Below are 12,646 nucleotides of genomic sequence, written 5' to 3'. Positions count from 1 at the left end.
ACCTCAAGATACCCGGCTAATTCATCACGTGGAATGAACGTTGCCCTCAAGTTCCCAGCATCAATTAGTCGTGAAATCGAAGCTCGGATGAGGTTGACCATTCGGATAAGACAAGTGGATGCTGCCGAAGATGAGATGAAGGAGGTGAAGAGGGCAGTACCCTCAAGGAGAGGAAAGAGGAAGCGAGGGGAAGATGATGGTAAGAACAGTTGCCTGTTGATGATTGCAATAGAGAAAATGGTAATGCGAGTGATGCACAGATCACTGCAAAAAATGCTGAACACGTTTTGCAGAATTAGGAATTGTCCACAGGCAGACTGCATTGGTGTGGCTCGTAGCTTGAGATGATACGAATAGGCCGAGGAAAGGCATTTTGTATAGCGAGATCCTGACTCAGGACTCCTGACCATGTCGGATCTGTTATACCCATTGCGTTTTCGTATCAATGGTTACACCAGAGTCACCAGGGATGATGCTTGACACCTGTTCCCGAGATACACATATGAATACGCGATGCTATCCCCCTCGTCCTCCACAATTCTCGAGATGCTGTGTTATCAGGTGTATTAACACATCCTAAGACGGAAGTACCTCTAGTCGTGCCCTCGAACGTTGGTCAGCGAGCACAGGCCATAGACATGTGCTTGAAGGAGGCTCAGAGGACTATCGTTTCCATGTAAGTCGTAATGCTTGTGATACGATGGTTATGTGCGTCGTTATAATAGGGTGGCCTTCGAGGCTATGATGAGTGATAATCCTCTTCGTGCATCTGGCTGGGCATGGGGCTCTGGACAACACCAAAGGAGACCACATTATTCCAAGCCTGATATCAATGGTATAATAAAAGAACAAGTAGGCAATATGTTGTGGATTCGAAGTTGACGTAGTGGGGTTTTATATGAACGTTTTCAGTTAAGTTTTACCCTAGTGATATGAAAAATATATTTCACGACTACTGCATATCACCGCGAATATCGCGCTTTTTACAGAGTAAAACGGGTTGTGAAACTCCGGTGTGACACTCACTAACTCAAAACTTGTTCAATGGAGTTTCACCCGTTTTACTTGGAGTGGCGTAAAACTCGGTGAAAAACGCGATATTCGCTGTATGCAATAGTCGTTGAATATGTTTTTCACTAGTGTTTTTCATATCACGGGTGAAACTCCATTAATAAAATTCTCTAGCGTAACGCTTGAGCAGCATCGGCGAATGTGAAATTATAGACAGCAAATCACAACTTGTCGTCAACATCGCTACTGCTGTCAGTTACATGTAGTGTATCTGCCAAAGTCGATTCAAGTCACGATGGCCCTCGAGCCGTTGCATAAGGTGATGGACAATCCGATGTCCCCGTTGGAGGAGCTGGGTGCCGCTGAGATGAAGTAAGATCATACCATTGATACGGCAACTATCACTCCTTTATAAAGGGTGTATTTTCCTTTCGAGTTAGTATTCTACGCCAGCTTGAGCGTGAAACGGTTCTCGATAAGTGTGCGAGCTGGCATTCTTATGCGGTCGTCCTGGCCTCTATTGAGATCACCCGCAAATTCAAGTCGCGCACTTGAAATTTTAGGGAAAAATATTATCGACATTTCCATGTTAGAGATGAGAAGATTACGGTATGAAATGATATGGTCAACTACATGTCTTGATAGAGATATGGAATTTCTGATGAAATTTTGGGAAATTACCTTTAGGTTTGTACACTTCTACCTAACAATCGTTATGTGGACTCTCATGATATAGCGAGGAATCTCAAGAGCTCAGTTGAGGAAACTTAACATATATTCCCACGCTGAGATTTCGGGATGATTTTCTCACGTGTTAATTCCAAAGTTTACTACTAATTCTACTATCGATTGGTATATCGAATATATATTCATCATTGTTTTATACTCTACTACTACTACTATTACTACTACTACTACTACTACTACTACTACTACTACTACTACTATCACTCACCCTTCATTATATGCCATTATGTCAGGCGGCGTGTACTCGATCGCCTTGCTAGTTCCTACGACCCAGAGCTGTCCTCAATGCTGTCTTCATCATCTTCATCATCAGCGAAATGCGGCGCGTTACTTGATGTGTGGCTCGAATGGTTAACTCCACTAATACTAAGTTGACGACGTTTTTATTCGTTATTGTAAGTCTTGAGTGATTCAATTGTCATTGGAGGGAACACGAGTTTTATAACTATCGATATGGCGATGAGTCGAATGCTTCCTTTCACCCCGCTCGTACGGCAAGCTTATGCGAATATGATGCGAACTCTCAAAGAGGTGAACTAATATACAGTGTTGAAATATATATTCCCTCGCAATTATATAACTGTACAGAAATCAATAAGAACTTCCCAAAACTTTTTCCCACAATTTTCATATTGTCACCGACACATGTAGTTGACCATGTGCATATTTTCCCACACTGTTGATATACGATAAGAAGAATTAAATATTGTAAAAATCGCTTATTAATAAAAGTGTGGGAAAATATGCACACGGTCAACTACATGTGTTGGTGATGACAATATAGGAATACTTATCATTGGTTCTTGTACACTTCTACCCAAATTCGTATATCAGCTGAGGTGAGCGAACATATATTCCTTCCACACTACTTATTAATGTGTGGTTGTTCATGACTGAACGTTGTGGCTTTAGGTTATGCCTGGAGACCTACACACCCAACGTGAAATGAGAACAGCATTACGTGGGAGTCTTCGAGATAACTATCATCTCTTTCCTGAGGAAGCGGTCGTTGAGGTGAAGAAGACTTGAAAACTGCGGAATTTTAGGGAAAATAGCGGATTTTTTACGCATTGCTCATTTTAATTGAAGCATTTTATTCATATTGATGTTGATTGCTGATGCTAAGTCAATGAGCACTTCGTTTTTACTCTAATTGAGGAGTGGGGATACCGTATAACCTCTCAGACTCTCAAGCTGCTGATCATGTTCGTTCATTTATATCAACTATGTCGTGAGTGACGATGTTGCTGTTGTTGTAGTTGTATATGTTGCATATGTTGTTGTTGTATGTGCTGTTGTATATGTTGTTGTTGTTGCTGCTGCTCTTGTTGCAGTCTTCATTCTAGTTTGGATTCTCTTATTGCATTGTTAATCCACTACTTTTGAAATTATGGTGGTGGTCAGAAAGTAGAAAGAAATTTATCAGCTTGAGGGACACGTTTTGTGTCGTACAAATACTGTGTGAGATCTTGATCTTAGTGTAAAGCCGTATTACTATCCTCACTCTTCCCTTGAGATTGAGGATGGTAAAACAGCGAGTCTCTCCATAGATATAACCGGTTGAGAGTCACCATGTTGAATTGTCTTATGTTTTGTTAGGAACTTAATGCTACTATACACATGTTGCGATATAACATAGTCCAGAGTGAAATAGTAATATCACTGTTACTATAGTGCCATCCAGTCTGGCTCGGTGTTGAGGTGCCGTCAGAATCCCCAGGAGAGGCACGAATGAGAGTAACCTTAACACAAGATCATATCGTGCATGGGAAGCCGATCGAATTGAAGGCACCGTGGGAAGGCATGGAGTCGACCAAGGTCAGCGCTGATGAATTTGACCGCGCTGTGGGCAAGGCTTGCTCGAAGTGATGATGACGAACATGGAAATTGATATATGTTTCTGCGTGAATAATTTCATGTGTTTTGTGTTGAATAGTGTGGGAGAGTATGCGTATGGTCAATTACGGTTGTTGATGACAATGGAGTTTCACGACCCGTTTTTAACGTGAAGTGACCTAATACTCTGTGAAACACGCGGTATTCGTGGTGATATACAGTAGTGATGGAATATGTTTTCAGTAGTGTGTCTCCTATCACGGGTAAAATTCCAATAATAAATTATTGGAGACATTATTATTGGTTCTATGTTAGTGTTGAAATCGCCGACTCGGCTTGAGGAACGCAAACATCACGTAAAAAGACTTCCAGTGTTCGTATATGTATGCATGCTGATTGGTATGAGGGAGCTCATCATTGCTTGCAAATTACTTTCATTACGAAATAGCGTCTCTCTACTTGGAAGTATGAGTACCAAACCTCCGTTCACTTTGTATGGTTCTAACGCCAGCCCATACAGTTGTAAAATACGGGCATTTTTGAGGTAATCTTACCACCACTACTGCAGTCAATCAGTGTAGCAGATATAGACGTATACACTTCAAGTGGACGGCACTGAACCCGATGGAGATAAGTACACATGTGAATCCAAACATCAGGAAGCTCAGGGTTGGGTATACTACACATGAAATGTGTCATTTTACTTTTACAGACGAAATTGATTCCGATACTCGAGTGGCCCGACGGTAGAGTTCTCGACGACTCAACAGTTATCATAGACGTTTTCGAGGAAGAGTGAGCGACTGAACGTGAGCCGTCTGTCAAGCTGACCATATCAGGTTTCCTATTGGTCGCACTGTGTTGCCTCCGTCGGGTCCTGAGCGTTTCTTGGTGAAACTATTGGAAGATTTCTTCGATGAGTGGTTTATGAAAGCGACGTTTAATACAAGATGGTGGGTGAGTGCGTTTGATGGAGCAAGTGTGTGTGTGGGTGGGTGGAATGAATTCACCATCTTTGGCGAGCTCGTGTTGTCAATATATCATACGGGACGCTGATATGATCTGAACTGTTGAGTTTCATGCTGTGTTCATAATAAACCTTTTCTTTATTTTCTCCGTCTGTTAGGTCCTCTGAGGCCGATAGAGATTGGGCCAGTCGATGGATTATAGTCGATCAAGTGATGTCCTCTCCTAAACTATTCAATTTGCCCGACCGCTCGCAAAGAGAGGCTCTCACCAAATTCTTCAGAGACAGACAGGTGATTGCCCGCAAGTCTGTTGGCGGCTAAGAGCACCCGGATCGTTGTGCTCTGTCTAGGTTGGTAGACTGCGACTAGTCGGATGTGAAGATGACAAGCTGTGGCAGTATGTGATGCATCAAGTTGTCGGAGCCTTGGACGCACATCTGAGAGACGGTAAGTTAGACCGTATGGCTATTCATATGAGTAATGGATATGCTTGTAAGTGTCATCATTAAATACACCTCGGGCGGGGCTCGAACCCGCGGCCACGGGCTTAAAAGGCACGCGCTCTGCCGACTGAGCTACCGAGGCTGATGATTGTTATTTCTGAAACACGACTCCCTCCTTAGATAACGCCTTTCGCTTCCTCCTCGGACCACGCCCAACTGCTGCTGACTTTGCGCTGTATGGCCTTCTCAAGCAACTTTCACTCGACCACACGACTGGATACATCATCCGAGATCGATTCACCGCTGGTAACCGCGCTCTCGGTGTACTTCCGAACTCCTTCAACAGTATACGGCTGGATTATGGCGATGGACGATTCAAGTGGTCTTGAAGTGGATGCCGAATGGGAGTCACTGCGCACGAACACCCCGGCAGTTAGAAAAGTGAGGAATCATGACGATTGGTCTCATCTATATTGAACGATGCTGCACGAGCAGAGGGAAGGATAGAATCTCGTCCACGTTAATCACGAAAGACCTCGTCTTGCTGTCTTGGATTGGCGTAGATGAATAACCATCTTCCGTACCGTGTTAAGCATGCGAAGTCTCTTGAAGCATATGAACACATGTCAACCCAATACGCTCATCGCTGTTGTCAAGTCTCACTGAGCTACTCCACTTTTGCCAATGCTCCCTCAGATACTCAAACTCGTCACTTCAATGTATCTCCCCTATCTCGTCGCGAATAGCCGTGCGAGCCGCGGTGACGAAGTCAGGGTTGAATTTCGCCTCGACGATGGTCAGACCTTCCTTCATAGAGAGAAGTTTGGTTCTTATCAAAAGAAGTGCTTTGAAGTGAGTTACTCGGGATTTCAGGAGGAAACACTACTTTCCTATGCAGAACTTGAGACGGCAATACAGCGAGTTGAGCGCATCACAGCGCCGAGAAATAAGCAAGCTAGCAGGCTGTCAACTTGACCAGTGGCTCGACGTAAACCAATCCAAACTTTAAATAGCACTTATCTATGTTTGATGACTTTTTCTAATCCGTTGCTTCGTGTTCATTCACAGTTATAGAGCAACTCATCATTCTGCATTTGTATACTTGCACTAATAACAAAATCGATGGAGAAAAATCCCGGTCCACCCAACAACAGCGGCAAAGATACGCGAGCACATGATTCGCCAGAAGGATGGAGCGCTGGCTTTGTGTTTTCGCTAGTGGACGTTCACGAGCTTACCATCCTTAAGTGCATATTCTCACTCCAAGTCCAAGAATGCCGATTGATACTCATCCTACTGATTGCGAGTATTTTGGTGGTCATCACGCCTATGAGGGCGTTCACTACGACAAGATGGATCCTCCCAATACACAGGAAGTTGCCAAGTTGTCTAAGAAGCTACGTGATATAGCGGCTCAGAGTGTTGGTGGTACTCACGCAGATCGCATAGTAGCTGCTGATTTGCTCAGATCAGCTCTGCTCGACTTGGCTGCTACCAAGAAGAATTCCGGTGTAGTGACCATTGACAATTTACTCGGTGAAGACACTTCCCGTACGATTATTATGATGAAGACGGTTAATGAGGACAGCGTTATGAAAGCTCTGACTCAGCTGGTCGAGGAGCTCAACATCCCCAAACCCTCGATGTTTTATACTCCTACTAATCACTCTGCTGTGCATTTCGAGTCCTCTGGTGTTGGTTTTTGCACTGAGTGTTTGAAGAAAAAGGTAGCTATAATGGAGATTCCTTGCGGTAAGGAATACGGAGGTAAAGCTTATATGTGCGAAGAGTGTTATAGTAAACGTGATGATGCTGGTCCTGTTTTCAAGATCGAATACTAGACATTTGATTACTTTTTTATTGTCTTATCACTTTTTTTATCTACTCCTTTCATCGTAGTAGTGAATTCACATGATTTGCAAAGGGTTGTGTTGTTATCGGTTCGAGGCAAACATCTCCACTGTAAACAGCTTAGCACGACTTGGAGCAGTGTTTTAAGGAGAGTAGCAAAGCCATGTGCATAGTGTTACGTCCTCTCGGTCGAGCCATTCACTCCCGGTGAGAAACCCAACACATGCATCTGCGCCTGATGATGATTTTGTCATCAGAAGATGTTATCAACTTGCTAGCAAAGTTCAATCACACTCTGGTGTTACCGGAAGAAAAGGCCCCCGAAGTCTCCCTCATTCCGGAGTCCTTCTGCGCTACCAATATCGATCAACTCGCGTACTTCATGTAAAACCCCACCAATGAACAAGATTCTGCACAACCTTGTGCGGCATGAACCTGTTACAAATCGTACACGGATAGATAAGCTACACCTTTCCAATCTCAAATGCAGCAAGTGAAAGGACAAATTAGATAGCTGAAATTTGATTTTCGACGAGTGGAAGGTGTTTTTCACGAAGTGAAGGTTCAAATTCGAAATGAAAGTTCGATTTTCGTAGACCGGTCGGAAGTGAGAGTTCGGAACGTTGGGTCACATCGGTCCGTCGGTCCGGGACCAATGTAACCCGCCGAAACCCGAACTTTCCGTAGAGGTTTGGTCCGGTTCGGTATTCGGTACATCAAAGTTCGCTTCGGATAGTCCGGTTCGGCGGTTCGGAAACCGAACCGAACACGTGCCGACCCCATTATGCTTCCGATATCATCGGAAGGGTAACGGAGATTCTCCATTGGAGAATCAAACCCGAACAATCTCCCGGTTTGAATCTCTGAAAATCCTCCGTTGCAAATTTGCGAGTTGCACTGTTCAGCATTACAGCGCAGCCCGTAGAGGACCATCCGCACTCGCAATTTACGAGTCGCAAGTCACAATCCGTGGCACGACGCTGACGAGAATTTCATCCCACCGAATGAAAGTGAGCCTTCATTGGTCGAAATTTGTCTTGTGTTCGACGGATTCGAACTTGTGTTTCCGAATTCATAAATTTCATTTACGAATTTGAACTTTCACTTCGTGAAAAACAACTTTGAAAGGTGACCTTTCACTCGTCGAAAATCAAATTTCATTCATCTAAGTTCACGTTACAAACTGTACACGTTACACATCGGAGCATCTCACACTGGATGGCTGTGTCTTCCACATGAGCGAAGCGATGCACCTACACGTATTCCGTGGTATTTTCCTGATCTATTTACTTGACCTTCCCCCTTGTTGCGCTACGACCGATGGATCAACAGATCGCCATTCGCTGGCTGATAGGACTAAACGATCCGTCTCGAAGATATGCTGACGATTCGTCCCCTTCCTCGCGGTGATGCCGGTCTTTCTCGCTACGCTAACTCTTCACTGTCAACGGTGCTGGGCTAAGAACAGTTGCCGTATATACCATATGCTATTTTCAGCAGAAATTGATAAATACATCGAGACTTTTTTGTTACCAAAACAACAACAAAATCAGGTAGAGGAAATGCCTCATTGAAACCCATGAATGAAATCATACACTCAAATTATCCACCAAAATGGCTGCTAGCTTTCAACATGTCACTTCCAACGGGTGTTGAAGAACGATCCCGATCAGACGAGAAGCTGAGACCCTCCGAGTTCTCTTCATAATTCCAAGCTGTGAGTAACACCACCGGACGACGCTCTTCCTTCTAAAGTGAAAGAATACTAACAACCGAACTTCTGTCGACTCACATCAGGGGAATAGTCACAATTTAGTGACGGCACTGGACGAAAAGGATCGCGCCATTCGCGGTACCTTCCAAAACTGGAGTTTCACTCGTGCCATGAAATACATATTTCACAAAACAGCTTCTCACTGAGCATCACGCCACTTCACGTAAAACGGTTGAACTCCACAGATACTAATCCTGTTAGATTCATTATTACACATGATATTCATAGTATGGCTATATCCTTTATTTATTATAAGTAGCACTATTGTTGCTATTTTCATGTTTCAATTGCAATACTGGAGTTTCACCCGTTTAACGTGAAGTGGCGTAATACTCCATGTAAATTTAAGACATATATGTCTTCGCGACCAACAACAGGATTGTTTTCCACCAAGTGAAATATGTTTTTCTACTAGTCTTTTCACAGTTGAAGCTCCATTAATTCTTCAACAACATACCATAATGGTATGCCATATAATGGAGTCCATACGAATGGTATTACCATTCGTATGGACTGAGTTGAGTTGAATGAATGAGGTCATCAGCTGCAGCAATTACGGTATCAGTCAGGAACTTCGGAGACAACCTAAAGAGACAGGCCCTCTGATTCGTATATATTAGTATGATAAATGGTATCCAGTGTTGAAGTGAATGTTCGCTTCCCTCAGCTGAGTTCAGAAATTTTCTCACCGATTATACAAATTCACATACAAATTTGGGTAGATGTGTACAGGAACCAATTTCTCTCAAAATTTCAAAAACGATAAATTTTCCGGTGTAATTCGAAATCCTACTAGAATTGTATACATATTATTATCAACTATGTATCGCTACCAAGCAAGCAAATATCAAAAGCAGTCTCGAATACGCTCGTTCGAACATTACTAAATTTCCCCAAAAAAAATACGTCAAGTTTTTTCTCATTTCACTCGTGAATATTTGGTCACTTTCGAGCTACGACTAAACTAATAGCAACCACATACACGTGAAAACGTTTCATGCACTCAGAACTTACTCCGTAATTTCCATCAACTTCGCTTTGTCACTAACTGTCGGTTGGCCTAAGACCAAGATAGGGCACATCACATACTTTGTATTGACACACCTTCGTTCGGTTCTAAGACGGCTCCTGTAGACTCGGAAGCCTGAAAACACCACCAAACGAATAAATTATCTGAGAGATTTATTCTCATCGAAGGCTTTATCTAAGGCACATGTGCACCTCCGGAACGCATCCCTCGACACTCGCAGTAGTGATGAATGTATGAATAAAATCAAGATACTCTCTCCGTCGTATCTTGCGTACTTATTATCAAATTTGATGGCAATATACTATCACCTTGTCAGAAGAAGTTAAGGATTGGGAATTCTCATGAGTTGGCCGAGAAATGGTCGAGCAGCCGTCAAGCGATGATCCTAAGCCTGAGTCAGCTTCACGCTGCCGCACTTGACGCGCGAGATTGACGACCCTATCTTTCTTATGCCAAGGACTTCCACCGCCAAAGTTTCACTAACCCTAGTGTGTTAATTTCCCAAATTTTTTTGAAATATTTTCTTTTTTTTCAAAGAAAAAATACATCGGGACCATACTTCGACATACAAATAACAGCACTATGAATACAATAACATAGCAGTAAGATAATATGTATAGTGTGTTCGATTTTGATAGTCCGACAGGGAAAAAGTGTATATATCTTCGAATTCGCATAATTTCACGATCAAACTCCCGCACAGTGGGTAACTATGCGAGTCCTACAGTATTCTCCCGAGGGCCACACCTTTCAAGGTCCTCCACCCTCTGGTGAATGCATCAAAAGAATTGTATCAAATAACAATATGCAGCGAAAAGTTTTTATCAGGCATTCCTCACCCCATATGTGCTCTTCTCCTGTAGTAAATCCAATAACCATTGCCGACACAGAGCCGATCGATGGCCACCATCACTAGCGTCAAGGCGACACACAAAGCCACGACTAGAAGATTCGGCCGCAGTCTTCGGATGCTCTAACAAGAAAAATAACGTGCATCGAGCAATGATGTTACTTGTAAACTATACACCTTTTTTATTACGCCCGATTACTAGAAAAGTACAACTACAGTGTAAAACGTTTATTATCATCAGTTTCCAACACATGGCGTGAGTTTTGGAGTCTAGCAACATCTCTGGTGGCATCCACCTACCTTTCGGTGCTCCTCGAGTACTCGAAGAACGTTCATATTCGTATGGAGTAACACTCAGATTTTGGAAGATCATCCCACACTGCGATGCCTGGGAACAAGTGCTTCGCTTTGAATGACGATTCTGACTACTGCTATAACAATGGAGTTTCACCCGTAATATGGGAAACCCCAAAATTCCCAGTTCACTCGAGGAGTGAATAACGCGTAAAACACGTGGTATGTGTTTTTTCATGTGATACGGGGTGATTCGCCAAGTGTTTTCAATTCGCCACTTCATATCGCGTTTTTCACATGGAGTATTACACCACTTCACGTAGTGAAGCGGGGGGAGTCCAATCTGCATTATATTCGGAATCACAAGTGCAGATTAATAATTTAGTGTGTAAACAGTTGAATTGATTATAGACATTGGAGTTTCACAACCCATTTCACGTCAAGTGGCGTAATACTCTGTGAAAAACGCGATACTCGCGCTTCGTAAAATATATTTTTCACTAGTGTTTTTCATATCACGGCTCAAGAAACTCCATTAAATCCAAAATACTCTAAAAATTCAATTAATAAATTTAAATATTGGAGTTTCAACCTAGTGACGTGAAAAACGTATTCCACGACTACTGCATAGCACCGCGAATATCGCGTTTTTCACCGAGTATTACACCATTTCACGTAAAACGGGTAGTTAAATAATAATCAATCGATTCTCACCTTAGACTGTAGATCATGTACCAGATCGCCGTTTCTCTTCCTCCTATTTCCTCTCCCCCTCGTCCTAACTCGTCTCTTATTCCTTCTCGAGGCTCTACTGCTACTTGACACTGTTGTAGGCTCTATCGACTGTTTTTTCGTCATGTCATTTTCAGTGCTGCTTTTTTCACAAGTTGTATTAATTTCTCGATCATGCAGGTCCCCCACAGCTTCGGTAATATAATCTCTGTCGCCGAAAATTGCCAGTAACTAAAGTTAACTTAGTTTCACCCGTGATGAGAAAAACACTAGTGAAAAACATATTCCGCGACTACTGCATATCACCGAGAATAATATCGGGCTTTTTGCAGAGTAATACGTCACTTCGCGTAAAACGGGTTGTGAATTTCCAGCGTAGTAACCAAGCAAAACTACGATCTATGAAAACTGCAGAGAATAAGTGGTCAATCTGAAAAACTGTTAACCGCATTAGAAAAATTACTGTCAAGGAGAAAATTTCAAAATTTCACTACAAAAAATATTTGAATGCGATATCGAGGAAATTATTTCCGCAAAAAAACCATTACAATGGAGTTTCACCCTAGTGATATGAAAAAACACTAGTGAAAAAATATCTCACGACTACTACATAGGGCGAGTATCGCGTTTTCACGGAGTTTTACGCCACTTCACGTGAAAAAGGTTGTGAAACTCCATTAAATTTCGGAAAATTATGGTATTAAAATAAATAAATTAATTCACATTTCAACTCACCGAACCAACTAGCATTAATGCAGCCTCCCGAACTTTCCCATGACTCGATTCGGTACTCCGGCAAATGGCATCAGCTAAACCAGGCAATCGCGTAAACTCCGTTATCTAACACATTGAAGAGTTTCACACGTTTTACGTGAAGTGGCGTCGTAATACTCCATGTGAAAAACGCGATATGAAGTGGCGAATTGAAAACACTTGGCGAATTACCCCATATCACGTGAAAAACACATACCGCGTGTTTTACGCGTTATTCATTTTCGAAACGAAATGTGAAAAGGATATCGCGGATGAAACTCCAATACCTCACTGCCTTGCAATAAAATCGATTACTTGGGCGTGCGCTTTTTGCAACCGCAGCCCCGACCGTTTCCT

General features: G+C 42.7%; 4 protein-coding genes and 1 non-coding gene across 5 annotated transcripts in view; 3 read left to right on the top strand and 2 right to left on the bottom strand.

Moving 5' to 3' along the window:
- Positions 1-638: 638 nt before the first annotated feature.
- Positions 639-1,387, top strand: Pmar_PMAR015939 (hypothetical protein; the record flags this gene model as incomplete). Its single annotated transcript, XM_002776657.1, has 3 exons — positions 639-676; positions 726-852; positions 1,268-1,387. 3 exons carry the CDS (start codon positions 639-641, stop codon positions 1,385-1,387), a joined length of 285 nt encoding a protein of 94 aa, XP_002776703.1.
- A 3,687-nt stretch (positions 1,388-5,074) lies between these two features.
- Positions 5,075-5,147, bottom strand: Pmar_PMAR015938. The gene has a single exon. It is a non-coding gene; the product is annotated as a tRNA-Lys (tRNA).
- A 1,132-nt stretch (positions 5,148-6,279) lies between these two features.
- Pmar_PMAR015937 (hypothetical protein) lies at positions 6,280-6,846 on the top strand (the record flags this gene model as incomplete). The annotated part of the gene is made up of 1 exon (XM_002776656.1): positions 6,280-6,846. The coding sequence occupies one exon, from the start codon at positions 6,280-6,282 to the stop codon at positions 6,844-6,846; it is 567 nt and encodes a 188-aa protein (XP_002776702.1).
- A 248-nt stretch (positions 6,847-7,094) lies between these two features.
- Pmar_PMAR015936 (hypothetical protein) lies at positions 7,095-7,244 on the top strand (the record flags this gene model as incomplete). The annotated part of the gene is made up of 1 exon (XM_002776655.1): positions 7,095-7,244. The coding sequence occupies one exon, from the start codon at positions 7,095-7,097 to the stop codon at positions 7,242-7,244; it is 150 nt and encodes a 49-aa protein (XP_002776701.1).
- A 4,633-nt stretch (positions 7,245-11,877) lies between these two features.
- Positions 11,878-12,646, bottom strand: part of Pmar_PMAR015935 (hypothetical protein) — a gene marked incomplete at both ends in the record, with an annotated part of 4,697 nt that continues 3,928 nt past the window's right edge. Inside the window, 2 exons of the mRNA XM_002776654.1 lie at positions 11,878-11,928; positions 12,272-12,345. Of these exons, the coding sequence (XP_002776700.1) occupies positions 11,878-11,928; positions 12,272-12,345 (125 nt within the window). The remainder of the gene's footprint in view (positions 11,929-12,271; positions 12,346-12,646) is intronic.

The sequence above is a fragment of the Perkinsus marinus genome (assembly GCF_000006405.1).
Source record: "Perkinsus marinus ATCC 50983 genomic scaffold scf_1104296953072, whole genome shotgun sequence".
Lineage (NCBI taxonomy): Eukaryota > Perkinsozoa > Perkinsida > Perkinsidae > Perkinsus > Perkinsus marinus.
Note: the sequence above shows the minus strand (reverse complement) of the source record. Positions and strands in the feature narration are given on the sequence as shown.